General features: G+C 48.1%; 2 protein-coding genes across 2 annotated transcripts in view; one reads left to right on the plus strand and one right to left on the minus strand.

The window, feature by feature from the left end:
- The window catches only part of dcst2 (DC-STAMP domain containing 2), a gene marked incomplete at both ends in the record, with an annotated part of 25419 nt that extends 11829 nt beyond the window's left edge, over window positions 1-13590 (minus strand). Inside the window, 7 exons of the mRNA XM_079276075.1 lie at window positions 539-752; window positions 822-887; window positions 962-1156; window positions 1753-1854; window positions 2205-2375; window positions 12655-12914; window positions 13490-13590. Of these exons, the coding sequence (XP_079132201.1) occupies window positions 539-752; window positions 822-887; window positions 962-1156; window positions 1753-1854; window positions 2205-2375; window positions 12655-12914; window positions 13490-13590 (1109 nt within the window). The remainder of the gene's footprint in view (window positions 1-538; window positions 753-821; window positions 888-961; window positions 1157-1752; window positions 1855-2204; window positions 2376-12654; window positions 12915-13489) is intronic.
- A 178-nt stretch (window positions 13591-13768) lies between these two features.
- Window positions 13769-27126, plus strand: dcst1 (DC-STAMP domain containing 1; the record flags this gene model as incomplete). Its single annotated transcript, XM_079276077.1, has 16 exons — window positions 13769-13784; window positions 13888-14013; window positions 14466-14540; window positions 14636-14764; window positions 15569-15708; window positions 16224-16395; window positions 16477-16620; window positions 17809-17930; window positions 18011-18168; window positions 18302-18401; window positions 18478-18573; window positions 18816-18942; window positions 19242-19358; window positions 20055-20197; window positions 26861-26962; window positions 27061-27126. 16 exons carry the CDS (start codon window positions 13769-13771, stop codon window positions 27124-27126), a joined length of 1833 nt encoding a protein of 610 aa, XP_079132203.1.
- Between the last annotated feature and the right edge of the window lie 717 nt (window positions 27127-27843).

Here is a 27843-nt window from a genome sequence, read left to right on the forward strand (position 1 = left end):
GCGTGTAGATGAAGTAAACTGAAGCGTGTGGATGAAGTAAACTGAAGCGTGTGGATGAAGTAAACTGAAGCGTGTAGATGAGGTAAACTGAAGCGTATGGATGAAGTTAACTGAAGCGTGTGGATGAAGTAAACTGAAGCGTGTGGATGAAGTAAACTGAAGCGTGTGGATGAAGTAAACTGAAGCGTGTAGATGAGGTAAACTGAAGCGTATGGATGAAGTTAACTGAAGCGTGTGGATGAAGTTAACTGAAGCGTGTGGATGAAGTATACTGAAGCGTGTGGATGAAGTAAACTGAAGCGTGTAGATGAGGTAAACTGAAGCGTGTGGATGAAGTTAACTGAAGCGTGTGGATGAAGTAAACTGAAGCGTGTGGATGAAGTATACTGAAGGGTGTGGATGAAGTGAACTGAAGCGCGTAGATGAAGTGAACTGAAGCGCGTAGATGAAGTAAACTGAAGCGTGTAGATGAAGTAAACTGAAGCGTGTAGATGAAGTAAACTGAAGCGTGTAGATGAACTGAAGTGAGAGTCCTGACTTCAGGAAGGAGTAGGCGAGCAGGACGAGGCCGCCGTACGTCAGCGGTTCGCTCAGCTTCTGAAACACCTGCAGCGCTGATGAAACTTCCTCCATGATGTCCTGAGCTACCTGCTGCAGAGAGCGGCTGCTGTTGGTGTCCAGGTCAAAGCTCACAGAGGCCGAGATGTTGAAGTCAAACTCCCGCTTCATTCGCTCAAACGCTGCAGCTGTGGCTGAAGGAGGACAGCAGTAGGATTACGGTTGTCAACAAAGGTTAAAAAGGTCAGAAATAACGAACTTACGAGCTGCCAGACGTTTCTTCAGATGGCTGGCGATGTAGGAGGGGATGGTGCAGAAGAACTCGCCGGCTGAAACGGACACATACTTTTATTAAATTTGTTTGAAAGATGAATATCAGGGCTTAAAGTGGAAGTGAACGCACCGCGGGCGAGGCCGCAGAGCGGCAGGAAGCCGTCCACGATGTCACACAGGAAGTTGAACTCCCCCAGCAGGTCGGAGCAGTCGGCTCGAGCCTCGGCGAACACCGCCCGGCACTTCCTGTACGGAGAGCCCAGTTTGGCGTTACACACGTCGCCGATGTCCACCAGGAAGTGGAGGACGTTCCTCAGAGTGCGAGCTGCAGAGTCAGAGGTCAGAGGTCATGGCTGCACTACATCACTCTGTTTGATACAAAATATTTACTTTTATTTTATGTTGTAAATAAATATGAATTTATTTTAGTGAGAACAAACCAACCTTCTCAAGCACCCCATAACTTTCTCACAGTGAGAAAAAAGTATTTATTGAGGTGATCTACTACTTTGTGTGATAACATTGTTCCCACATGTTGATTGATTCATGGAATCAAATGATATGATGAATTAATCTTGTCAAGTCATTATTCCAGCTGCCAATTGAAGAGCATATGAAGAGATTGTGGATTACATCGTCAGCAGGCTGTAAAATAGTTTATTGCTAAATCCGGTACAGCTCACAAGCTGTGCACTGTCCCTCTCAAACAAATAGATAAGTAAATAAATGCCGACTGGTCAAATCTCTGTAGTTATACAAATTGTGGCCTCAGTTTATTTATTTTTCTCTCTATGTGCACTCCCAGGCTCCATAACTAGGTAACTAACTGTACAATTTCAACAATTTAATTAAATTGATTGAAAGACTAACAGGTAATGGCCTTGATGGATTTATTTCTGCACTCTAAACAGCTTCACTCACCAACATGGCGGACGCTGTCAGTCAGAGCGTGGATGAAGTGCTGAACTCGTCCTGCTACAGCGTGAACGTTACTGCTGATCTCTCTGATGCTGTTTAACGCAGCTGCAAATACACATCATCACAATCATCTACACATATCTAAAAATCATAATCATAATTACCGTAATAATCGTAATAATTCATTATTAATCTCTACAAAATGAATAGTAATTATATTGTTGATAATACTACTACTACCACGATCACCAACAATTATTATAGTAATTGTTAGTGGTTGTTTTTACAGCATTAACAGTATTACAAACCAACAACAATAGTATTAGCAGTAGTATTGACAGTTTTAAGTTTAATATTAAAAGTAGTATTAACGGTATTAACAGCAGTATATTAACAGCAGTATTAACAGTATTTTTCAGTATTTTGTAGTGATTGTGTAAGTGGTTGGCTCGTACATAAAAGGGGCGTGGCTGCCCTCTGCATCAGTTCCTGTGTCTGATTGGCTGCCAGCTCGGCGCTACACATCAGACTGGCAGCAGCTCGCTCCGTGTTTTCTAAGGTGTTGTTGAGAGGACCAGTCAGCAGCACCGACACAAACAGGAAGAGGAGGAAGTTCTTGCCCCGACCTGAAACACACGAGAGGAGGGACTTTGATAGGCTGAACAGGGCCACGCCTCCATTTGAGGCCACACCTCCATCCAAAACCCCAAAGAAGTTATTTACATTACATCACATTACAGTCATTTAGCAGACGCTTTTATCCAAAGATACTTACAGTCGGTGTATTCAACATATTCAAGATAAGTCACCAGAAGTCATGAGTGCATCTCCTCTTGCCTCTCAGTCAATGAGCTTGTAGATGGCTTCAATTCTAAAGTTAAAAATATTATTGATGCCATTGCACCCACTAAAGTGAAGGTTGTCTCGGGTAAGCAAAGATCTCCTTGGAGAAATGCTACGCTGGTCAGAATAGAGAAACGAGAGTGTCGGAAAGCTGAGCGCAGGTGGCGAAAAACTAATCTCCAGGTTCACTGTGACATCTATAAAGAGAGACTTCGCAATTATAATTTGGAACTTAGAAATGCAAGGCAGTCATTCTTCTCTGACATCATAACCAAAAACAAGAACAATACACGCGCCTTATTTGCTACCGTCGACAGGCTAACAAACCCTCCAGTGTCGGTAGCTGCTGAGCTCCAATCCACCGGCATGCAATCAATCTGCCACCTTTTTTACTGACAAAATTCAGAAAATTAGACAAGCAGTCAGTGCCTCCACACCAACCACAGGATATGTGTTGTCCCGATCTCTGAATAACATCCATTCAAATATCATGACACAATTTCATTCAATCGACCGTAGAAGCCTAGAAGACATTATACAACATCTGAAGTCATCCTCCTGCTGCTTGGATATTCTACCAACACACTTTTACAAAAATATTTCAAACTGCATGACCACTGATCTCTTACAAATTGTAAACACATCCCTTCTCTCAGGTGTCTTCCCACAAGCCATAAAAACTGCAGTTATTAAACCGCTCCTAAAGAAGGCTAGTTTAGACTCCGCAACGATGAAAAATTATAGGCCAATATCAAACCTCCCATTTTTAAGTAAAATAATTGAAAAAGCGGTTTTCCAACAGCTGACCGACTTCTTGACCGTAAATAACTGCTTTGATGTTTTCCAGTCAGGCTTTCGACAGCACCACAGCACTGAAACTGCTCTTGTTAAGGTTTTCAACGACATCCACTTAAACATAGACAATGGCAGTGTGAGGATTTGTGTCTAGCTCTGCTGTATTTCCCTCAGTCGTGTCCTCCTACGAGTCCCGCCCACTGCCGCGCCTCTCTCCATAGGCACAGCGGTGCCTCATCTCCGGTGATCGCCTCCAGCTGACATAAATACTCCTGTCACTCTCATCCCAGTTGTCAGTCCGTCCGTTTACCTACCTGGTATTCCGACCCGTGAGTCGTCCATTTGTTCACTCTCTGAAGATCCGCTACTAACGTTGCCTCTCGTTTTTTCGACCTGCCTGCCGTACAGTGTCGAGCCTCTGGTTTTCACCTGTACGAGGAAGCCTTCCAGTTCGTTCCTCGGAGATCAACTGTGTAGTCTTGGCGTTCCTGTGTCGAGCCTCGGGTGTCACACAGACGATCCGGCCTGCCTGCCGGCCGCGGACGCGGACCGGCCACTTCCCGGCTGAGATCCGAGCGGAGCGCGAGGACGCGCCTCCGTTTGACAGTTTTCCTGTCGGCTTCGTCTGCCGCTCAGCAGGATTAGCCACTGTCCGGCTTGGAACCGTGCGGAGGCGTGGAGACGCCTCCTATTGACTTTGTCCATTTCCTGTCTTTTACCTTGACTGAGAGAAATAAATTATCGTGGTTTTGAAATAGAACTCTGCTGTCTGAGTCTGCATTCGGGTCCATGAACACACCACATCATAACAGAACGGGCTGACCATAACTATGGACCCAGCAGCCACAGCAGGATTTCCACCTGCAGATCCCCGGGTCCGTGAGTCATTTGTTCCGTCTCCTGAACCTTTCCACGGAGACATGAGAGGATGCAGAGGTTTTCTGCTCCAGATGACGTTTGTGTTCAACCAACAGCCCTGCACGTATGCATCGGACAGTTCTAAGATTGCCTATCTGACCGGGTTGTTACATGGCCGTGCTCTCGACTGGGCCCAGGCCTGGTTCACTCAGAACCTGTTGGATACGGTTTCTTTTGGACAATACCTGGAGGCGTTTAAGAGAGCTTTCGACCACCCTACATACTCTCAGGTCGCTGTTCAGAACCTCCTCCGCCTCCGTCAGGGCTCTGCTAGCGCCGCTGAACATTCCATTGACTTTCGCATCCTGGCCGCAGAGTCCGGTTGGGAGGAGAGGGCGCTAAAGGGGTTTTTTCTCAGCAGCCTGTCGGAGGGATTAAAGGACGAGCTCGCTGTTCTGGAGGAGGCTAAGACACTGGAAGACCTGATCGCTCTCACCATCCGACTGGATACTCGGATGCAGGAACATCGGAGAGAGTGTAACCACAGGCCTCCGGTTCCGGTTCGTCAGCCAGTAACCACTTCCGGTCCCCAGTTCCACCTCGCCGCCGCAGCCCAGGCCCCCAGCACTCGCCCGCTCCGGCACCTTCTCCCGTGGATCGGGATGAACCCATGCAGTTGGGACGGTTCCATCTGTCTCAGGATGAGAGGGAGCGACGAATCCGAGCCGGGTCACCGTATCCCTGTCTGCCAGGTGCGCCCAAAAGAGAGGGCTCGCCGGTAAGAGTGGGAATACTGGCGAGCGACTCCACCCGACTTCCCCGTCCCAAGTCCCATCTCACACTACCAGCTAAGTTATGCCTGCCGTCCGGTGCTCTACCGGTCTTGGCCCTGATTGACTCCGGAGCAGAACAGAGTTTTTTGGACTCCTCCTTGGCCTTCGCTCATGGGATTCCCTTGGAGGAGTTGGAATGCCCTCTTCAGGCAAACGCTCTGGATGGCAGTCGCTTGACCAAGATCACGCACCGGACTTGCCCGATTACCCTGCTTGTGTCAGGAAACCACCAACATGAGATCTGTTTTTACGTCTTCTCTACGCCCCTGATGCCCCTGGTTCTGGGCCATCCTTGGCTCCTGGACCACAACCCACAGATAGACTGGGCAGGAAACAGAATCATCGGATGGAGCCCTACATGTCTTTCGAGGTGCCTCAAGTCCGCCATTCCCCGGCAGACCTCTTCTCGCCACACCCCTACGACCGGAACTGACCTCACCTCGGTCCCTTTGGAGTACGCAGATCTCAGCGAGGCATTCAACAAGGAACGAGCCCTTTCCCTGCCACCCCACCGACCCTACGATTGCGCCATAGAGCTATTCCCCGGCGCCACCCTGCCCTCCAGCCGACTATACAACCTTTCCCGACCTGAACGCGAGTCGATGGAGACCTATATCACAGACTCCCTCGCTGCTGGAATTATCCGCCCGTCATCGTCCCCGGTGGGAGCAGGGTTTTTCTTCGTGGCCAAGAAGGACAAGAGTCTCCGTCCTTGCATCGACTACCGAGGGTTAAACCAGATCACCACCCGGAACAGGTACCCACGACCCCTAATCAACTCTGCTTTTGAATCCCTACCCGGTGCCACAATTTTCACCAAGCTAGACCTCCGCAATGCTTACCACTTTGTTCGGATACGAGAGGGGGACGAGTGGAAGACCGCTTTCAACACTCCCCTGGGACATTTCGAGTACCTGGTCATGCCATTCGGACTTACAAATGCACCAGCCGTTTTCCAGGCTTTGGTGAACAACGTGCTCAGGGATTTTCTCAACCGGTTTTTGTTTGTCTACATCGACGACATTCTGATTTACTCCTCAAACCTACAGGAACATTGCCACCATGTCCGTCAGGTCCTTCAGCGCTTACTGGAGAACCAACTCTTCATCAAAGCCGAGAAATGTGAATTCCATGTCACCTCCGTACAGTTTCTTGGTTTCATCATTGAGGAGGGTCAGATTCGGAAGGACCCAGAAAAGGTTAAAGCGGTCACCGAATGGCCGGTCCCCTCTAACCGGAAGAAGCTCCAACAGTTCCTAGGATTTGCAAACTTCTACCGCCGGTTCATTCGGAACTACAGTCAGACGGCTTCACCCCTAACCAGACTCACCTCCTCTAAGGTGTTTTTTTCCTGGTCCCCCGAGGCTGACCGGGCGTTTAATGCCCTCAAGGAGCGATTCACATCAGCCCCCATCCTAGTACAGCCGGATGAAAGCCGCCAGTTCATGGTCAAGGTGGACGCCTCCGACACTGGAGTAGGAGCAGTATTATCACAACACTCAACCACTGACTCTAAGCTCCGTCCGTGTGCTTTTTTCTCTCGCCGCCTTTCCCCGGCCGAGCGGAACTATGATGTGGGCAACCGGGAGTTACTGGCCGTCAAGCTGGCTCTGGAGGAATGGAGACATTGGTTGGAGGGGTCAGTCCACCCGTTCATTGTATGGACCGACCACCGAAATCTCGAATACATCCATTCTGCCCGGCGACTGAACTCCCGCCAAGCCCGTTGGGCTCTGTTCTTTGCCCGTTTCAACTTCACCATCACCTACTGCCCAGGAAGTAAGAACATCAAGCCCGACGCCCTCTCTCGGCAGTTTTCCCCAGACGAGGTTGACCCAGCGCTAGACACGATTGTTCCACCTGCCTGTGTCCTAGGGGTTCTCACCTGGGCGATAGAGTCTGCAGTGCGGGAGGCTCAGCAGACCCAGCCAGACCCAGGAGGTGGTCCTCCTGGGCGCCTGTTCGTTCCCCTTTCCGTCCGTTCCCGGGTCCTACAATGGGCTCATGACTCCCGACTCTCCGGCCACCCTGGGATAAGACGTACAATCAACTGGCTCCGGCGCTCCTTCTGGTGGCCATCCTTGGACAATGATACCCGAGCGTACGTCCTAGCCTGTACCACCTGTGCGCGCAACAAGGCCTCACACAGACCCCCTGTTGGACTATTACGACCTCTGCCTGTTCCCCACAGGCCTTGGTCGCATATGGCATTGGACTTCGTCACCGGATTTCCTCCCTCCGAGAACAACACGGTCATCCTTACCATCGTGGACCGGTTTTCCAAGGCAGCTCACTTTATTTCCCTTCCCAAGCTCCCATCGGCCCATGAGACCGCAGCCTTGTTGGTTCAACATGTCTTTAGACTCCACGGCATCCCTATGTATGTTGTTTCTGATCGGGGTCCTCAGTTCTCCTCCCAAGTTTGGAAGGCGTTCTGCTGCAGCCTCTGTGCCACTGCTAGCCTCTCCTCTGGCTTTCACCCCCAGACCAATGGGCAGACCGAGAGGCTGAACCAGGAGCTAGAAGCCATGCTCCGGTGTGTAGCGGCGGCACATCCATCTTCCTGGAGTCATCACTTGGCCTGGATAGAGTACGCACACAACAGCCATACCTCCACGGCAACAGGTCTCTCCCCCTTTGAGGCCTCCATTGGCTACCAACCTCCCCTTCTACCCAGCCAAGAGGTCGAGATTTCCGTCCCGTCAGTCCAAATCAACCATCGCCGATGCAGAAGAGTCTGGAGAGAGACTTGTGCCGCCCTACTTCGTTCTTCCGAACAAAACAAGCGTCTGGCTGATCGCCGCCGCACACCCGCCCCCACCTATCTTCCCGGCCAACAGGTCTGGCTTTCCACCAAGGACATACCGCTACGCACTGAATCCAAGAAGCTCTCTCCCAGATTCATTGGCCCGTTCCCCATAGTCTCCGTTATCAACCCGGTCACGGTCAAGCTCAAGCTCCCGCAATCCATGAGGATCCACCCTGTTTTCCATGTGTCTCTTCTCAAACCCGTTCACTCCAGTCCTCTGAAGTCCAGCCTTCCAGTTAGTTCCTCGGAGATCAACTGTGTAGTCTTGGCGTTCCTGTGTCGAGCCTCGGGTGTCACACAGACGATCCAGCCTGCCTGCCAGCTGCGGACGTGGACCGGCCACTTCCCGGCTAAGATCCGAGCGGAGCGCGAGGACGCGCCTCCGTACTGACATTTGACAGTTTTCCTGTCTGCTTCGTCTGCCGCTCAGCAGGATTAGCCACTTTCCGGCTTGGAACCGTGCAGAGGCGTGGAGACGCCTCCTATTGACTTTGTCCATTTCCTGTCTTTTACCTTGACTGAGAGAAATAAATTATCGTGGTTTTGAAATAGAACTCTGCTGTCTGAGTCTGCATTCGGGTCCATGAACACACCACATCATAACAGGCAGAAGTTCAGTCTTAGTGTTACTAGATCTCAGTGCTGCATTCGACACGGTCGACCATGCCATACTCCTAGAAAGACTAAACATCTGGGTGGGACTCTGGCACATCACTTAACTGGTTTGTATCCTACTTGAAGGGCCGAGAATACTTTGTGTCTGTAGCTGATTACACATCAGAGCTGACTAAAATGACATGTGGTGTTCCCCAAGGTTCAATACTGGGGCCTCTTCTGTTCAACATCTACATGCTTCCACTAGCTCAGATTATGGAAAGCAACAAAGTGTGTTATCATAATTATGCAGACGACACACAAATCTACATAACTATGTCACCAGGGGACTATAATCCCATACAAGGGCTGGGTAACTGCATTGAACAAATCAACAACTGGATGTGCCAGAATTTTCTTCAATTAAACAAAGATAAAACAGAAGTAATTGTTTTTGGTACCAAGGATGAACAATTGAAAATCACCGCTCAGCTTCAGTCACTGATGTTAAAACCCACAAACCAAGCCAGAAATCTAGGTGTAGTTATGGATTCAGACATCAACCTGAACAGCCATATCAAGACAATTACAAAATCAGCCAATTATCACCTGAAGAATATATCAAGGATTAGAGGACTTATGTCTCAACAAGATTTGGAAAAACTTGTCCACGCATTTATCTTCAGCAGACTGGACGACTGTAACGGTGTGTTTACAGGTCTCTGTAAAAAGTCCGTCAGAAAGCTGCAGCTGATTCAGAACGCTGCAGCTCGAGTCCTCAATAAGACCAGGAGGGTGGATCACATCACTCCAGTTCTGAGGTCTTTGCACTGGCTTCCTGTCCAACAAAGAATTGACTTTAAAATGCTGCTGTTGGTTTACAAAGCACTGAATGGTTTAGGGCCAAAATACATCTCTGATCTGCTGCTACCTTATGAACCATCCCGACCCCTCAGGTCGTCTGGGACCGGTCTACTTCCTGTTCCCAGAGTCAGAACTAAACATGGAGAAGCAGCGTTCAGTGTTTCTGCTCCACATATCTGGAACAAAGTCCCAGAAAGCTGCATGTCTGCTGAGACCCTCAGCTCATTTAAATCAAGATTGAAGACTTTTCTGTTTGCTGCTGCCTTTAATTGAACCACGTTCAATCAATATATTAATCAATTTCCTGCATTTCTGCATTTTACTACTGCATTTTATTTCTTACACTGTTTTTTAATTGTTTTTAAATCTCCTTTTCTTTTGCCTTATGTTTTGATGCTTTTAATGGTTTTATGTGAAGCACTTTGAATTACCTTGTTGTTGAAATGTGCTGTACAAATAAACTTGCCTTGCCTTGCCTTCAAACAAGCATCATAGAGCATAAACCAGAGCAGACTTACAGAAACAAACTAGTATGAACGCAGTAAGTGGTGAGTGAAGGCTCAGGTGGGCCTTCTTGAAGAGGTGAGTCTTCAGCCTGATGAAAGATGGGCAGCGACTCTGCTGTCCTGAGGTCAGTGGGGAGTTCATTCCACCACTGAGGGGTCAGGACAGGAAACAGACGCGACCGGGTCGATCGGCCGCAGGGACCTCTGAGCGACGGGGGAACCGATCGCCCCGAGGCAGCAGAGAGAAGAGGTCGGGTGGGGGTGTAGGGCTTGACCACGACCTGGAGATATGAAGGAGCTGTTCCCTTCACTGCCCTGTAGGCTCGCACCAGAGTCTCACACTGGATGCTCTTACAGGAGCCAGTGGAGAGAACGGAGAAGGCAAGTTGTGGGAGAACTTGGGGCGATTGAACACCAGGCGAGCTGCAGCTTTCTGGACAAGCTCCAGAGGTCTGATGGCCGACGCCGGAGCTCCGGCAAGTAGTGAGCTGCAGTAGTCCAGGCGGGAGATGACCAGAGCCTGGATGATCACCTGCACCGTCTCCTCAGTGAGGAAGTGAATCCTCCTGATGCTGTACAGCAGGAATCTGCAGCAGCGTGTAACCGATGCAATGTTGGCTAAGAACGACAATTGGTCGTCCTGGGTCACACCCAGGTTCCTCACAGTCTGAGTCGGCGTCACCACGGTATCATCAATGGTGATGGACAGGTCTGTGAGGGCAACCTTTCACCTGGTGGAACAGCAGCTCGTAATGTCCAGGTTGAGCTTGAGGTGGTGTGTCGTCATCCACCTCGAGATGTCAGCCAAGCACGCAGCGATGCCGCCACTTGAGTGTCCCCGGAGGAAATGACAAGACCAGCTGGGTGTCAGCGGCATAACAATGGTAAGAGAAGTCATGCGAGCGAATAACAGAACCCAGAGATGTTGTGTAGAGCGAGAAGAGAAGGGGGCCCAGGACTGAACCTTGTGGAACCCCCGTAGTCAGCATGCGTGGTTCCGACACGGCCCCCCTCCACGTGTAGGAAATATAGGTTTAGAAGTGTGTTTTAAGAAATTATAATAGAATTGTTTCATAATTCATAATTAAGAAATCATAATTGGAAGTGTTTTGGAATACATAATTAAAAGATTCATAATTGTAGAAGTGTTTTAGAATTTGTAGATAGAAGTGATATGTAGTTAGAAGTGTATCTTAGTATTTGTAGCAACGTTATATCGGTTTGTGACACTTGTGAAGTTTTTGCCAAAAGTTGCAACTCCTTTATATAGAATGTTTATCATTGAAGTGTTAAGCCATAAAAGACAGTCATTGAGTGTATTTAGAATAGTAAGGGACAGATAGATTTCTAGACAGGCAATTACAGGTCATACCCGTGTGAGGGTCCTGCGAGAAGGAGGAGCCAGCTGGATTTAGCCAATAGGAACATTGTGGGATGTTTTTCAACTATGTAAGGCGGGGGAGAAAGAACTTCCGCCCTCTTGCTCCGGTTCCACTGTGTGGGTGTAACGCTTGGGTGTTTCGGGGTGAGCGGGTCATATTCGATGTAACTGTAGATAATGTACTTCGCTATGTGACTGTTTTAGCTTCAGAAGTATGAAATACTTTTGTTTATAATTGAAACCGGCTGACTCTTTGGAAAGGCTGGTCTCCCACAGTTTAAGAGGCACTCGAACTCCACACACGTCACCTGGTAGGATCGACCTGTCAGGGAGGATGTACACCTCCCATCCCCTCGAGGGTGGAGAGGAGGATATGGTGGTTCACAGTGTCAAACGCCGCAGACAGATCCAGGAGAATCAGGACAGAGAGTTCGCTCTCGCTGCGTGAAGCGACTCCGTCACCGCAAGGAGGGCTGTCTCAGTCGAGTGACCCACTTTAAACCCGGACTGGTGGGGGTCCAAGAGGCTGTTCTGATGGCGATAGGAGGACAGCTGATTAAAGGCAGCACATTCAAGTGTTTTGGATAGAAAGGGTAGAAGAGAAACCGGTCTGAAGTTCTTGACATCAGAGGGGTCAATGATGGTTTCTTCAGAAGGATGGTGACTAGCAGTCTTGAAAGCCGTGGGAAAGCATCCTGAAACTAGAGATGTGTTGATGAGGTGGGTGAGGAAAGGAAGGAGTTCAGTCGCAATAGACTGAAGAAGAGGAGAGGGGATCGGGTCAAGGGAGCACGTGGTGGGGAGGTTAGATGTAACAAGGCTGAAGACCTCGTTGGGGGAGAGGGGAGCCAGATAGGGTAAGATGGGGAGGGAGAGCTGAGGGGGAAGGGCTGGAGAGGGTAGAGAGGGACGGGGGGGCTGAGAGAAGGAGGATCTGATATCGTTTACCTTCTTATCAAAGAAGTTGGCGAAATCGTCAGAGAAGAGGGAGGAAGCAGGAGGAGGAGGTGGAGGTTGGAGGAGTGAAGAGAAAGTTTTGAAGAGTTTTTTTAGGATTGGAAGCAGAGGTTAAGATTTAGAGCGGAAGAAAGCAGCTTCAGCAGAAGATGGAGAGAATATAAACTTGATCATTTTCTGCTACTAATGTTGATCTACATTATGATTCTGAATAATAATTTTGATTTGCTATCATTTTGTTTTTATACCGATTGTGATGTAACCTAAACGTCTCAAAATAAAACCCACTTTACTTTGATTTATTCTTCTTCAAAGGCTTTAAAAGTCGTCACTATCCTCAGCTGTCTGAACTAAGACCCTCTGGCGCCCCCAGTGGAGGTCTAATGTAACGCTGGTCTGTTTAAACCTGCTGTGAGATGTCAGCTTTCTGTCTGGAACACCTGGACAGGTGACCGATGAACCGACCTGAGCACAGCGAAGGCAGCAGCAGCGAGACGTCGGCCCGGACGCCGGCTGACAGTCCCATACCGAACGCCGCCAGGACGGCCACGGCCAGCGTGGTGTAGACGCACGACCACAGAGGCTGTTTCTGCAGGAAGAGAGCTGTGACTCCGTACAGAGACGCCAACAGCAGCCCCGACACGAACGCCACCAGGCTCCACCCCCCCTCCAACAGATGACCTCTGACCTTCCTCCACCTGCTGAGGTCCGAGCGTCCCGCTGACCTGAGGAGGAAAACAAAATCATCATCATCATCATCATCATCATGAAGGTGAAGTTAGAAACCAGACAGTGGTGGACAATTTGTGTCCCCGTCGTAGACTGAATATAGGTTTTCATTTAAACGTTTTAGTTCTGTATGTTTGGTTCTTTCATTGTGACGTAGTGTACACATATACGTCTCTGGTCAATCACGTGTAGCCCCGCCCTAAAGCATCCCCTGCTTTATGGTCTGTGTGACTCTAAATGGACCATAATGTACTAAATGAACATCATGCTGTATTGAAGAAGACTTGAAACTAGAGATTGAGACATAAACTCATGTTTACAATGTTTACTGAGGTAATAAATCAAGAGAGAAGTAGAGTCATTTTCTATAGACTTCTATACAACCAGAGGAGTCGCCCCCTGGTGGACACTGGAGAGAATGCAGCTTTAACACTTGAAGCTTCACTTAAAAAAAATAGAGCTAAAATGTTTTGATCTGAGAATCACTTCAGTCTGTGAGAGAAGGAATCTGTTAGCATTTAGCTGCCTGCTAGCTAACAGCTGTAGTTTCATCCCTCCTGTGTAAACTCACCTTTTCAGGACTCCTCTGACAGCCCGTCCGACTCCGCCCCTTTCCACCTGGACAATGACATCACTTTTCATTGTGTGACTTTTCCTCTTTTCGCTCTTCATCCTGGAGACCAAAGAAACACTTCTAGAATCTCCAACCGACCGACCAACCGACCAACCGACCAACTGACCAACCGACCAACCGACCAACCGACCAACCGACCAACTGACCAACCGACCAACCGACCAACCGGCAGCAGAGTGAGTGGTTTGTTGGTTGAAAGCAGACGTTGGGTGGATGATGGCTCCTCACAGCAGTGAGTTAAATCTGTTTTCTTGGACTTGTTATTTTTGGGAGAGCTAACTTGTAGCTAACGCTAGCCGCGTGGTTGCTTGTTTGTCTCTGTGTCCGTCCTGCAGCTCTGGAGAGGATCAGTGTGACCGTGCTGCCTGCTGCCGTCCATCGATTCGTCTTCAGCCGACCGGAAGGGTTTCAGGCGGCTCACCTGGTGTTCAGGGCGCTGTTTGGGGCAGTGAGCGGTGCAGGTGGATACACCAATGAGAGGATCGCTGTCTGGAAGACTTGTTCAAACTTAGGGTCCAACTTAATGCTGTTGTGTCTTCTTAAAGTGTTCGGCATTCTCCATTTGTCTTTTATTAATTTTGGCTTTTATTGACATTTATTGATTTTATTTTTAAATATGTTTTTAGTACAAAACACGTTTTTGTGATAGTCAAATATTTTATTCTATTTTTAATCATACTGAAATATGTAACGTTGAGGTTTTATGTATTTATTTTATTGTTGATTTTAATTATTTTGTAATTGTTATTATGTTGTTATTATTGTTAAATGTTTACTTGTATTCGTTCATTATGACAGCAACTATTAGATCTATATCTACTGTGTGGACCTTGCTGCTGATGGATCAGATCAGTGTGAGTAGTGGTGAGTGACAGGTGATGCATTAACCCTTCGTGTGCTTCCTGTCTGTCAGTCCTGTGGCTGGGAGTCTCTCACAGCCTCCCGCTCACCTTCCACCTGAAGCTGTTAGCAGCAGCCGTCTTCATCGGTGAGGAGACCGAACAAAAAAAACCTCCAGCCTGTACTTTAAATCAGAGCTACACATCTGGATGAATCAAACCTGTTGGCTCACATCTGTTCCAGCTGTTTGTGCGGTGGGCGGAGCTTTGTCCTCCTCCTGCAGGTGTTCGGTCCTCCTGATGTTTCCCAGCATGCTCGGCTCCCGCGGCCGAGCGTACCTGATGCTGATCATCCTGTCGGTGCTGTACAGAGGTGAACACGCACACACACACACACACACACACACACACACACACACACACACACACACACACACACACACACACACCTAACCTAAATAACAACAACAAAGTTGTTAAAATTTAAATTTGGTGTCTCAGGTCCTAGGTCCTAACGAGCCCGTCTGTCTCTCCGTGGTGTCTCAGGTCCTAGGTCCTAACGAGCCCGTCTGTCTCTCCGTGGTGTCTCAGGTCCTAGGTCCTAACGAGCCCGTCTGTCTCTCCGTGGTGTCTCAGGTCCTAGGTCCAAACGAGCCCGTCTGTCTCTCCGTGGTGTCTCAGGTCCTAGGTCCTAACGAGCCCGTCTGTCTCTCCGTGGTGTCTCAGGTCCTAGGTCCAAACGAGCCCGTCTGTCTCTCCGTGGTGTCTCAGGTCCTAGGTCCTAACGAGCCCGTCTGTCTCTCCGTGGTGTCTCAGGTCCTAGGTCCTAACGAGCCCGTCTGTCTCTCCGTGGTGTCTCAGGTCCTAGGTCCAAACGAGCCCGTCTGTCTCTCCGTGGTGTCTCAGGTCCTAGGTCCTAACGAGCCCGTCTGTCTCTCCATGGTGTCTCAGGTCCTAGGTCCTAACGAGCCCGTCTGTCTCTCCGTGGTGTTCTAGGTCCAAACGAGCCTGTCTGTCTCTCCGTGGTGTCTCAGGTCCTAGGTCCTAACGAGCCTGTCTGTCTCTCCGTGGTGTCTCAGGTCCTAGGTCCTAACGAGCCTGTCTGTCTCTCCGTGGTGTCTCAGGTCCTAGGTCCTAACGAGCCCGTCTGTCTCTCCGTGTCTCTCCGTGGTCTCAGGTCCCGTCTCTAACGTCCAGCGTAACGTGGAGGAAGCCGCGCTGACTCTGAGCTGTAATCTGGATCTGCAGGTTCATCACAGCAGGTTGTTGTGGAGAGACGCCATCAAGCCGTTCATCCTCATCACACAGGAGCTGATGGTGAGCGCTAACCGCTATGCTAACCGCTACGCTAACCGCTACGCTAACCGCCACGCTAACCGCCACACTAAGCTAGCTGCTCCACGAGCCTGGACTCGTTAGCGCTTAGCTGCTCTTTCAGCTAAACGCTAATGTGCTGATGTTCAGCAGGTGTAATGTTTGCTGTCTTAGCTTAGCGTGTTAGCATGCTAACGGTGGCTAATTATCTGAAGACAATTATTTAGCAGGTGTTTGGTCACAACGTGTCACTTTTTACTTATTGTTTTAATATCTGTTTATGTCTGTATACACATGTTTATATGTATTTTCATTACTTATATACTTTTACCACTTCCTGTTTTTCAGTTTATTCACTTTGCCACAGAGAGCTGAAGGGATGACTTATTATGTTTTACTCTGCTCATGATCCATTCATATGAAGAAGTCATTCACAATATGATGTTGACATGAAACACATTACAGAATATTAATGTTCATGTAAACGTAGTCACAGATCCGTCTCCTCGTTCCTTCAGGACGATGAAGCAGAGTTTCAGTCGGAGGCTCAGAGCGTCGGCAGCAACTTCCAGAACATCAGAGACGAAGTCGTTGTTCAGTACGGATACGACCGCTTCAACGCCAAACACAACGCCGCCGGCAACAGCACGCAGGACCAGTTCAACTACAAGACCATGATGCAGTGCGACAGTGAGCCAAGATTAGAGGTTGTTAGACACGGGGACACATTTCATGAGGACGTTGCATGCAGTGTGTGTGTGTGTTATCCAGGTTTGGTGGATGAGGGCGTGCAGCGATGTGCCGATTGGTTCGGCCGCAAGTGGGCGGAGTGCATGGAGGCGATCCCCGTGCCAGTCATCAACCACATCCTCTGCGTCTCCATGAAGTTCCACTTCCTGTGTGACATCATGAGAGGTGAAGTCCTAGGTGGTCTCCGTTAAACCATCCGTCCCGGGTCGTGGTGGTCGAAAGTATAGTCCGTCTCCACCAATCAGCGTCCTGCGAGGCCCTACGGCTAGATAGGGGCGGGGCTTAGGTGTGTGTGACTCGACGATGAGTGGTGACTGTCCAAAACAACAATGGCGGCTCCTTAAAAGGTTAGCGTAAATGCTGCGACAGCGTCCGTTATATCAGGTATCGGTCGGTAGCTCACATTACATTTTGATACATTTTTTGTCTTCATTTTTAGTTTCTTCGTGTTTATTTCTGGAGCACTCGTGAAGTTTGACAGAATGCTTTTATTAACATTGAAAAAAAGGGAAGCCTGAGGGATCAAGTACAGTGGACCTTCAGACAACCAACGCCCACAGAACAGAGAGGCAAGATGGAAGCTAAGCTAACCCAGCTAGAAGCCGAGGCTACTACACTACCCAGCATGCTCCTGGCTGTCTGAGGTCTGCAATAAGATTTCAGGAGAACCCGGCATCCGGAGGTCGGTGACTGTTGAGCCCACATCTTTACAGACACCTGGATCCATCGTGGCGACCCAGATCAAAGCTGGACTTGAGGGACCACAGGACAGCGATCAGGACTCTGGTGGACCAGAGGAGGAGGACTCTGTGTTTACATCGATGATGCTTGGTGCTCAAACATCAGTCAGAGTTGATGGACAATGTTGCAAATGATGCAAAGGATTTTGACTCTGGGGACAGAAACCAGTCCTGATCCAGTCCTGATCCAGTCCTGAACCAGTCCTGATCCAGTCCTGATCCAGACCACCTGAGAGGTCCGGAGGGTTCGTGATCAGCCAATAAGCAGACGACTCCACGCTGTACATCTGTGTATGAAGTCTCTCTCGCTCTGACACTGAGACGTTAAAACATCGTTTATCTCTAACTGCTTTGATTTTGATGAGTCAGCATCTGTTGGTGCTTGTTGTTTGATGTCGTGTGGCTTTGATACTGAAGATAAAGTGTCTTCTTCTTCTTCTTCATTGTTACTTGAGCAACGTTTTTATCACTTTTGTGTATTTGTATCTTGTACATTGTTTGTTATCGTCCTTGTTGTTCGTGCTGCTGCTGAAGGCGACCAAACGGTATTTCGTTATATCACTACAATGACAATAAAAACCTCCTCCTCCTCCTCCTCCTCCTCCTCCTCCAGTGATGACTCCGTGGTGCAGAGAGCAGATCCCTGTGGAGGGGAACTTCGGCCAGCTGTTTGACCGTGTCAATGATTCAGTGGATCTTCTGTCCAGAGAGTTCAGCACCAGGCTGGTCCTGCAGGTCTCCATCTTCTCTTCTAACGCTGAACTCCACCAGGTGAGTGAGCCTCTGTAACCTCTGAGACCTCTCACCTCCTGCAGGAGCATCAGCAGCAGGAGGTGCTGGACGGAGCTCTGCTGGACCAGGACTTCACTGAGGCCGTCAGAGGATCCTTCATGAGGCTGAAGACCACCATGGAGGAGGTGATGAAGGTCCTGCAGCTGCTGCTCTCCTTCACCTTCATCACCATCTTCACCCAGTAAGACCTGTGACCTTCTCTTCCTCTTTTTATACTGGGGAGTCACAGACCAACATGACCTCCTCCTCTTCCTCTTCCTCCTCCTCCTCCTCCTCTTCATCCTCCCCCTCCTCCTCCTCCTCCTCCTCCTCAGGGGGTTCGGTTACCTCCTTCAGTACAAGAGAGATGTTCGATTCGACAACGTCTACATCTCCACCTACTTCAGGCAGATTGATGCCCGCAGGAGGAGAGCGGTAACATCTTCATCATCCTCATCATCCTCATCATCTTCATCATATTTCTGTTAGACTTGTCTTGTGGTGCGTTCAGGGTCGGCGCTGCCTGCTGCCTCTGAAACAGTCAGAGAAGAAGAAGCTCATGGACCCCTGGAGTCTGAGGATCCACCATGAAGAGCTCAACCAAGTGGTGGGTCCATCGCTGACCTGCATCACGTTCATATGAATAATGTGAATATGAAGATGAATATCATTAACTTTATTTATAAAGGACATGTAATCAATAGTAATAATGAACTTTATTGATAATGATTTTCCTAACAAAGGTAACAAAGGTTATAAAAACAAAAACAGACGTGTGTGTGTGCGTGTGTGTGTGCGCGTGCGTGCGTGTGTGTGTGTGTGTGCGTGTGTGTGTGTGTGTGACCACAGACCCCAGGTGTGTTGCAGGTGCTGTCTGTCTCTCTGCTGTCTGTCCTCCTGCTGACTGTGGACTTCTCTGTGTTCCACGTTCTGGACGTCGTCAGCAGACACACCTTCACCCAGTTCAACCTGACCAGTAAACACACACACACACACACACACTTTCACCCAGTTCAACCTGACCAGTAAACACACACACACACACACACACCTTCACCCAGTTCAACCTGACCAGTAAACACACACACACACACACACACACACACGTACACACACACACACACCTTCACCCAGTTGAACCTGACCAGTGAACGAACACACACACACACACACACACACACACACACACACACACGTACACACGTAGTCTCCATGTTCTGGGTCAGTGTGAATGTAAAGTCAGAGGGCTTCTGGGTAATGGAGTCCTCTCTACAGGCAGTCACCAGGTGGACATCAGAGTGGGCGGGGCCTCCATGATGGCCCGCCTCCTGAGGAAGACGGTGTCGGCCTTCAACAGCTCGTCCAGCTTCAGCATCCAGACGGACAACCGGGGTAAGTCTGAGGCCACGCAGCGAACGACAGTAGTCTGATGTCATACGATGATGTAATCAGTTCAATTTAGAAGTCAGTGATTGGATTACAGATTTAGAGCCTCACAGACTCTGATTGGTCGAGAGTTCACTGGAGGGGAAATACTGTCTTTTTATCTTCATTCATATTTTTATTCTTGTTATTTTCTTATTATAATTATTTTAATTTTATATTATTACAATAATAACAATTATTATAATGATTAGAACAGAAACCTTCAGGATCAGATTCATATTTAATGTTCATGTTGATATCAGACTCAACCAGCAGAGGGCGACACACACACATATACACAACGACATCACAATAACCACTGGAGCAAAGTACATTTACTCAACTACTGTACTTAAGTACAACTACAAGGTACTTGTACTTTACTACAGTATTTATACTTTTAGCTACTTTCACTCTGCATTTATCTGACAGCTTCAGTGACATATGTAATATTATATATTTTATAAAGTTATTGAAATGAGCTCCACCTTTAAAGTGATGAACACATTAATGCTTCAATAATTATGAAACTACAATGTAATTATTAATTTGCTTCGTGAATATTTTTACTTTTTGAATGCAGTTCTTTTACTTGCAACAAAGTATTTTACTCATTAAAGTATCTGAGTACTTCCTTCTCTGTACCCCCCCCCCCCCCCCCAGTGTGTGTGTCCCCCCCCTCCCCCCTCCCCTCAGGTGTGTACATCAGCTGTGTGTGTTGTGTCCTGTTGGTGGCGCTGCTCACCTGCTGTCAGGTTTACACCAACAGACTACGCAGAGTGATCGCTGCCTTCTACCACCCACAGGTACACACACACACCCACAGGTACACACACACACAGGTACACATACACACACACAGGTACACACACACACCCACAGGTACACACACACACACAGGTACACACACACACAGGTACACACACACGCACACACACAGGTACACACACACACAGGTACACACACACGCACACACACAGGTACACACACACACAGGTACACACACACACACAGGTACACACGCACAGGTACACGCACACACACACACACAGGTACACACACACACACAGATACACACACACACACACAGGTACACACACACACAGGTACACACACACACACCCACAGGTACACACACACACACACAGGTACACGCACACACACACAGGTACACACACACACAGGTACACACACACACACACACAGGTACACACACACACACACAGGTACACACACACACACACAGGTACACACACACACACAGGTACACACACACGCACACACACAGGTACACACACACACACACAGGTACACACACACACACAGGTACACACACACGCACACACACAGGTACACACACACACAGGTACACACACACACACAGGTACACACACACGCACACACACAGGTACACACACACACAGGTACACACACACACACACACACAGGTACACACACACGCACACACACAGGTACACACACACAGGTACACACACACACACAGATACACGCACACACACACACACAGATACACACACACACAGGTACACACACACAGATACACACACACACACACAGAGATACACACACACACACACACAGGTACACTCGCACAGGTACACGCACACACACACACACAGATACACACACACACACACACAGATACACACACACACAGGTACACACACACAGATACACACACACACACACACAGATACACACACACACACACAGATACACACACACACAGGTACGCGCACACACACACATACACACACACACAGATACACACACACACACACAGATACACACACACATACAGATACACACACACACACACAGGTACACACACACACACAGATACACACACAGATACACACACACACAGGTACACACACACAGGTACACGCACACACACACAGGTACACACACACACACATACACACACACAGATACACACACACACACACACAGATACACACACACAGATACACACAGGCACACACACAGGTACACGCACACACACACAGGTACACATACACACACACAGATACACACAGGCACACACACACAGATACACACACACTCTCTCTCTCTCTCTCTCTCTCTCTCTCTCTCTCTCTCTCTGTGTTTGAACCTTGTGAGCTGCAGTAAATCTGATCTGAGAGCAGATGAATGTAAGAGGATTATAGCAGCTGAATGTGGCTGAGAGACATTGAGAGCGAGAGATTAATAACCACACATTAACAGCTATTAGTAACAATAACAATTATTATTATGTTGGGATCTATCAGGAGTGTGTTTGAGTTATCAGCAAATATAAAAACAGGAACTGTTTCTCTGTCACAGAAACCCGACTGGTGAACTCGGTTCTGATCTTTGACATGATCAAATCACGGTGGTGATCTCACCCTATTGGAACACAACAGTAGTTTCTTCACAGCACTGATGGAAGTCAGCGGTCAGTAAACAAACACAACAACACGTTACAACGATACAGCAGTGGTGGGCCGTCAGGGCCTGCAAGGCCTTCTCTGCTGGCCTAAACAGAATCACAAAGCTATTTATACTACATGTATTATAATTTATATAAATATATATAAATATCTTATTTTCTCATTGCACAGCTACTGTCTTCCTCAGTTGCTCTCAGATCTCACCTCTGTGTGTGTCTGTGCCAGAGGCCTGCAGACTCTCACCTGCAGCCAGAGCAGGTTAAAGTACATGGGGACGATATTGTTGATTGTCATAGTGTTCAACCAATCAGATCTTTAGTTTGACATGTTGGGCGTGTTCTTTGACGTGTCAGCGGCCGCTAGCCGCCCATAATGACGTCGGCATTACGTGCAGCTCAGTGTGCATCTGTAGCTTTCCCGCTAGGTGCAGAGTGTGCTGTGATTGGTCAGTGGGCGAGCACGTGACTATCACAAAACTTAACAGCCAGCAGAGGCTGATGGGTAGTGAATCACATCACGTGATGCAGTTCAGCCAATCAAAATGCATTGTGACTGAGTTGAGCTGCACCATGACACAAGGTACTGAGAGGAGGAAAGACGCTGCAGAGAGGTGCGTTCAGCGTTCGTGTTGTGAAAGTAAAATGTCTCTCTTTGGGTCGCGGCTTGTCATTAAGGAATGACAGTGGATCCCACAGCCAGACCAGCTGAGAACATTATATTTTTCTGAATTTAGGCTTTTGCATTCTCAAAATGTTCGAGCGTTATTCAAACGACACGACTTGTACCGTACAAGTCTGGCTTTAGACTGCTCTGCAGAACCAGTTTAGAACCAGAACCTCTGTCCCTGTCTCTCTCTCTCTATAGTCTCTCGATAGTGTAATGTTGGGTATGATAGTGTAGTGTTGGGTATGATAGTGTAATGTTGGGTATGATAGTGTAATGTTGGGTATGATAGTGTAGTGTTGGGTATGATAGTGTAATGTTGGGTATGATAGTGTAGTGTTGGGTATGATGGTGTAATGTTGGGTATGATAGTGTAATGTTGGGTATGATAGTGTAATGTTGGGTATGATAGTGTAGTGTTGGGTATGATGGTGTAATGTTGGGTATGATAGTGTAATGTTGGGTATGATAGTGTAGTGTTGGGTATGATGGTGTAATGTTGGGTATGATAGTGTAATGTTGGGTATGATAGTGTAATGTTGGGTATGATAGTGTAATGTTGGGTATGATAGTGTAGTGTTGGGTATGATAGTGTAGTGTTGGGTATGATAGTGTAATGTTGGGTATGATAGTGTAATGTTGGGTATGATAGTGTAATGTTGGGTATGATAGTGTAATGTTGGGTATGATAGTGTAATGTTGGGTATGATAGTGTAATGTTGGGTATGATAGTGTAATGTTGGGTATGATCGTGTAGTGTTGGGTATGATAGTGTAATGTTGGGTATGATAGTGTAGTGTTGGGTATGATAGTGTAATGTTGGGTATGATAGTGTAGTGTTGGGTATGATAGTGTAATGTTGGGTATGATAGTGTAATGTTGGGTATGATAGTGTAGTGTTGGGTATGATAGTGTAGTGTTGGGTATGATAGTGTAGTGTTGGGTATGATAGTGTAATGTTGGGTATGATAGTGTAATGTTGGGTATGATAGTGTAGTGTTGGGTATGATAGTGTAGTGTTGGGTATGATAGTGTAGTGTTGGGTATGATAGTGTAATGTTGGGTATGATAGTGTAATGTTGGGTATGATAGTGTAGTGTTGGGTATGATAGTGTAGTGTTGGGTATGATAGTGTAATGTTGGGTATGATAGTGTAGTGTTGGGTATGATAGTGTAATGTTGGGTATGATAGTGTAATGTTGGGTATGATAGTGTAGTGTTGGGTATGATAGTGTAATGTTGGGTATGATAGTGTAATGTTGGGTATGATAGTGTAGTGTTGGGTATGATAGTGTAATGTTGGGTATGATGGTGTAATGTTGGGTATGATAGTGTAGTGTTGGGTATGATAGTGTAATGTTGGGTATGATGGTGTAATGTTGGGTATGATAGTGTAATGTTGGGTATGATAGTATAATGTTGGGTATGATGGTGTAATGTTGGGTATGATAGTGTAATGTTGGGTATGATAGTGTAATGTTGGGTATGATAGTGTAGTGTTGGGTATGATAGTGTAATGTTGGGTATGATAGTGTAGTGTTGGGTATGATAGTGTAATGTTGGGTATGATAGTGTAATGTTGGGTATGATAGTGTAGTGTTGGGTATGATAGTGTAATGTTGGGTATGATAGTGTAATGTTGGGTATGATAGTGTAGTGTTGGGTATGATAGTGTAATGTTGGGTATGATAGTGTAATGTTGGGTATGATAGTGTAGTGTTGGGTATGATAGTGTAATGTTGGGTATGATCGTGTAATGTTGGGTATGATAGTGTAGTGGGGTGTGTGATAGTGTAGTGTTGGGTATGATAGTGTAATGTTGGGTATGATAGTGTAATGTTGGGTATGATAGTGTAATGTTGGGTATGATAGTGTAATGTTGGGTATGATAGTGTAGTGTTGGGTATGATAGTGTAATGTTGGGTATGATAGTGTAATGTTGGGTATGATAGTGTAATGTTGGGTATGATAGTGTAATGTTGGGTATGATAGTGTAGTGTTGGGTATGATAGTGTAATGTTGGGTATGATAGTGTAGTGTTGGGTATGATAGTGTAATGTTGGGTATGATAGTGTAATGTTGGGTATGATAGTGTAATGTTGGGTATGATAGTGTAGTGTTGGGTATGATAGTGTAGTGTTGGGTATGATAGTGTAATGTTGGGTATGGTAGTGTAGTGGGGTGTGTGATAGTGTAGTGTTGGGTATGATAGTGTAATGTTGGGTATGATAGTGTAGTGTTGGGTATGATAGTGTAGTGGGGTGTGTGATAGTGTAGTGTTGGGTATGATAGTGTAGTGTTGGGTATGATAGTGTAATGTTGGGTATGATAGTGTAATGTTGGGTATGATAGTGTAGGGGTGTGTGCAGGGTTCACAGGTTTTTTTTTTGCGTACTTTTATCTGTTTTTTGGGTCTTTTTGAGCGGAGTGCAGCCGGGCAGCAGGTGCTGTCGGCGTGCTAAACGCTAGCATGCGCCTGACGGAGCTAACCAGGGAACACGGCGTGAAGATCCCGCCGCTGTTCGGGTGTTGGGTGGAGGAGATCAGCCTGGGAGTGGGTGAGGTTGTCGGCCACAGCCACCTGAAGTCCGCAGCGCGGATGAACAGCGCTGTGGTCATCTTTCTGGACAGTATAGAAACTGCGGAAGTGGTGTTGATGAACGGGATCTCCGTGGGTGAGCACTTCCTGCCCACGTATGCTCTCGCCTCACCGGAGGTGAAAGTCACTGTGTCCAACGTGCCGCCATTCATAAAGAGCGATGCCATCATCAAAGAGCTGTCCAAACATGGGAAGGTGGTGTCTCCGGTTAGGAGGGTGTCCTCTGGATTTCAGTCTCCGCTGTTGCAGCACGTGGTGTCTCACAGGAGACATGTCTTCGTGATCCCCAGCAACAGGAGCAGAGTGGTCAACCTCAGCTTCAAGATCACTGTGGACGACTTTGACTACGTCATCTTTGCAAAGACTAACGATTTTAAATGTTACAGCTGTGGGAGAGAAGGACATCTGAGTAGAGCTTGTCCTGGGGACACGGCTCAAACAAAGACCAGAACCAGAGAGGTACTGAGGAGGACAGAGGGGACAAGCAGGACGGACAAGAGGGAACAAGTGGAGCACAGGAGGTGAGGGTGGAGGAGACGGGTGTGACCCAGGAGGTGAGGGTGGAGGAGACGGGTGGGGTACAGGAGGCGAGAGTGGAGGAGACGGGTGGGGTACAGGAGGTTAGAGCGGAGGAGACGGGTGGGGTACAGGAGGTGAGGGTGGAGGAGACGGGTGGGGTACAGGAGGTGAGGGTGGAGGAGACGGGTGGGGTACAGGAGGTGAGGGTGGAGGTGACGGGTGGGGTACAGGAGGTGATGGTGGAGGAGACGGGTGGGGTACAGGAGGTGAGGGTGGAGGAGACGGGTGGGGTACAGGAGGTGAGGGGGAGTATTGGAGGACAGGTGGAGGCAGGTGGGGAGGTGGCCATGGAAGCAGACGAGGAGCAGCTCAAGGCCCCTCAGCTGAAGAGGAAACAGCGAGGAGACAGAGGAAGCTCACAGGCCAAGAAAGTGGCAACTACAGAGAGTGGAGGAGCAGCCGAGTGTGAGTCCAGGCCGGAAGAGGACCCTGAGTCCGGTTGGGAGGACTCTGAGTCCAGTCAGGAGGAGAACTCTGCTGTAAACAGTGAGCCCTCTACACACGGTGCTGGCAGCTCTCGGGGCTCTGGAGGCTACAGCGTGGAGGAGATAAAGGAGTTTCTGAGGAGGAGTAAGAACGTGAGAGGAGTCAGAGTGGAGGACTACCTCTCTGACAAGGAGAAGCTCTCCAGCTCTGCCAGATCTCACATGAGGAGCAAGGACAGAGGAGGTCTCACGAAGCAGGAAGGATACAGACTCAAGAAAATAGTTCACAAAGTGAACAAAGAACTGGACAAAGAGGGCGCTAAGTGAGAGTCAGATCTCAGCCTGCAGACAATTAAAGACACGTTCATGTTTGTTGGACCTTATTTGTTGAACCGTTTTAAATGATAACGTATCGTGTTGTTCAGAAAATAATTCGGTTTGTTTTGAGTAACAGTAGAACTCTGTAAATGGAACTTAACACAAACAAATAAAGATATATTAAACCTCTCTCTCTGTCTCTCTGTCTCTCTCTGTCTCTCTCTGTCTCTCTCTGTCTCTCGCTGTCTCTCGCTGTCTCTCTCTCTCTCGCTCTCTCTGTCTCTCTCTCTCTCTCTGTCTCTCTCTCTCTCTCTGTCTCTCTGTCTCTGTCTCTCTCTCTGTCTCTCTCTCTCTCTCTCTGTCTCTCTGTCTCTATGTCTCTCTCTGTCTCTCTGTCTCTCTCTCTCTCTCTGTCTCTCTGTCTGTCAGAGGGAGAGGAGGCGTGTCTTGTTTCTCTACAACCTGCAGATCCAGAGACGGGTTTCCTCCTCAGACAGGAAACGCATCACCAGCAGCCGGAAGAGCAGAGCCGTGAGTGAAGAAGAACAGATCCTGGACCAGATTCTGGACCAGATCCTGAATCAGATCCGTGTTCTGTTCTTCTAACCGTGTTGAATCTTCTCCTGCAGGTGTCTCGGTGTCTTCACCGCCAACAGGAAGTGTCCGACTCAGAGACATACTACGACCCCGCTTAGACCGGGACAGGAAGTTCCTTCTGCAGCCGGCAGACTTTAAAGAAGGAGAAGAAGAAGAAGGCATTCAAATAAACCTTTAAAGTTACTTTACCTGTAAAGGAACTTTCATGTAGTGTTGATTCTGTCGCCCCCTGTGGACTACAGTGGTAGTGTCTCTGAGCGCCAGACTCTTTAGAAAACCTCTCATTCTACGGCAGCCGGTCTGACAGTCTGCCCTCTCAGTCCTGGTTCTGGTTCTCCCGTGCCTCCCTTCCCTCCCGCGGGTCCAGCAACACGTCACACAAACACAGGACTTTCACCAGCAGACAGCTGTTCCTGTCCGGGTTCAATCTACGACTTCAGTTACGTAACAAAGGTCACAATGAAGCTTCACTGAAGATGACCTTTTAGTTCAGTGTGCTACAGAGCACACTGTATATTATCCATCGGGCTTAATAATCAGGTTTATCCAAAAGTTTGGCGCGCTTCTCCTCACACAGCGTTGCCAACAGCGGCGTGAAAAATACATCAACGTGCGGCCTGATCGGGAATAGTTTGCTATCTATTTTTCGGAGGGATTCGCCAAGCAGTTTTCCCGAAAATCCCCAAAAACTGAGCAAAATTTCTCCATTCACTTGAATGGGGTTTCGGCGTGAAGAGAGCAAAAAAACACTTAACTTTGGGCCCATATTGACTTGCCGTACTTTAACGTGATTCAAAGTTTAAAACGTAGACGAA

The sequence above is a fragment of the Melanostigma gelatinosum genome (assembly GCF_949748355.1).
Source record: "Melanostigma gelatinosum genome assembly, chromosome: 9".
Classification (NCBI taxonomy): Eukaryota; Metazoa; Chordata; class Actinopteri; order Perciformes; family Zoarcidae; genus Melanostigma; species Melanostigma gelatinosum.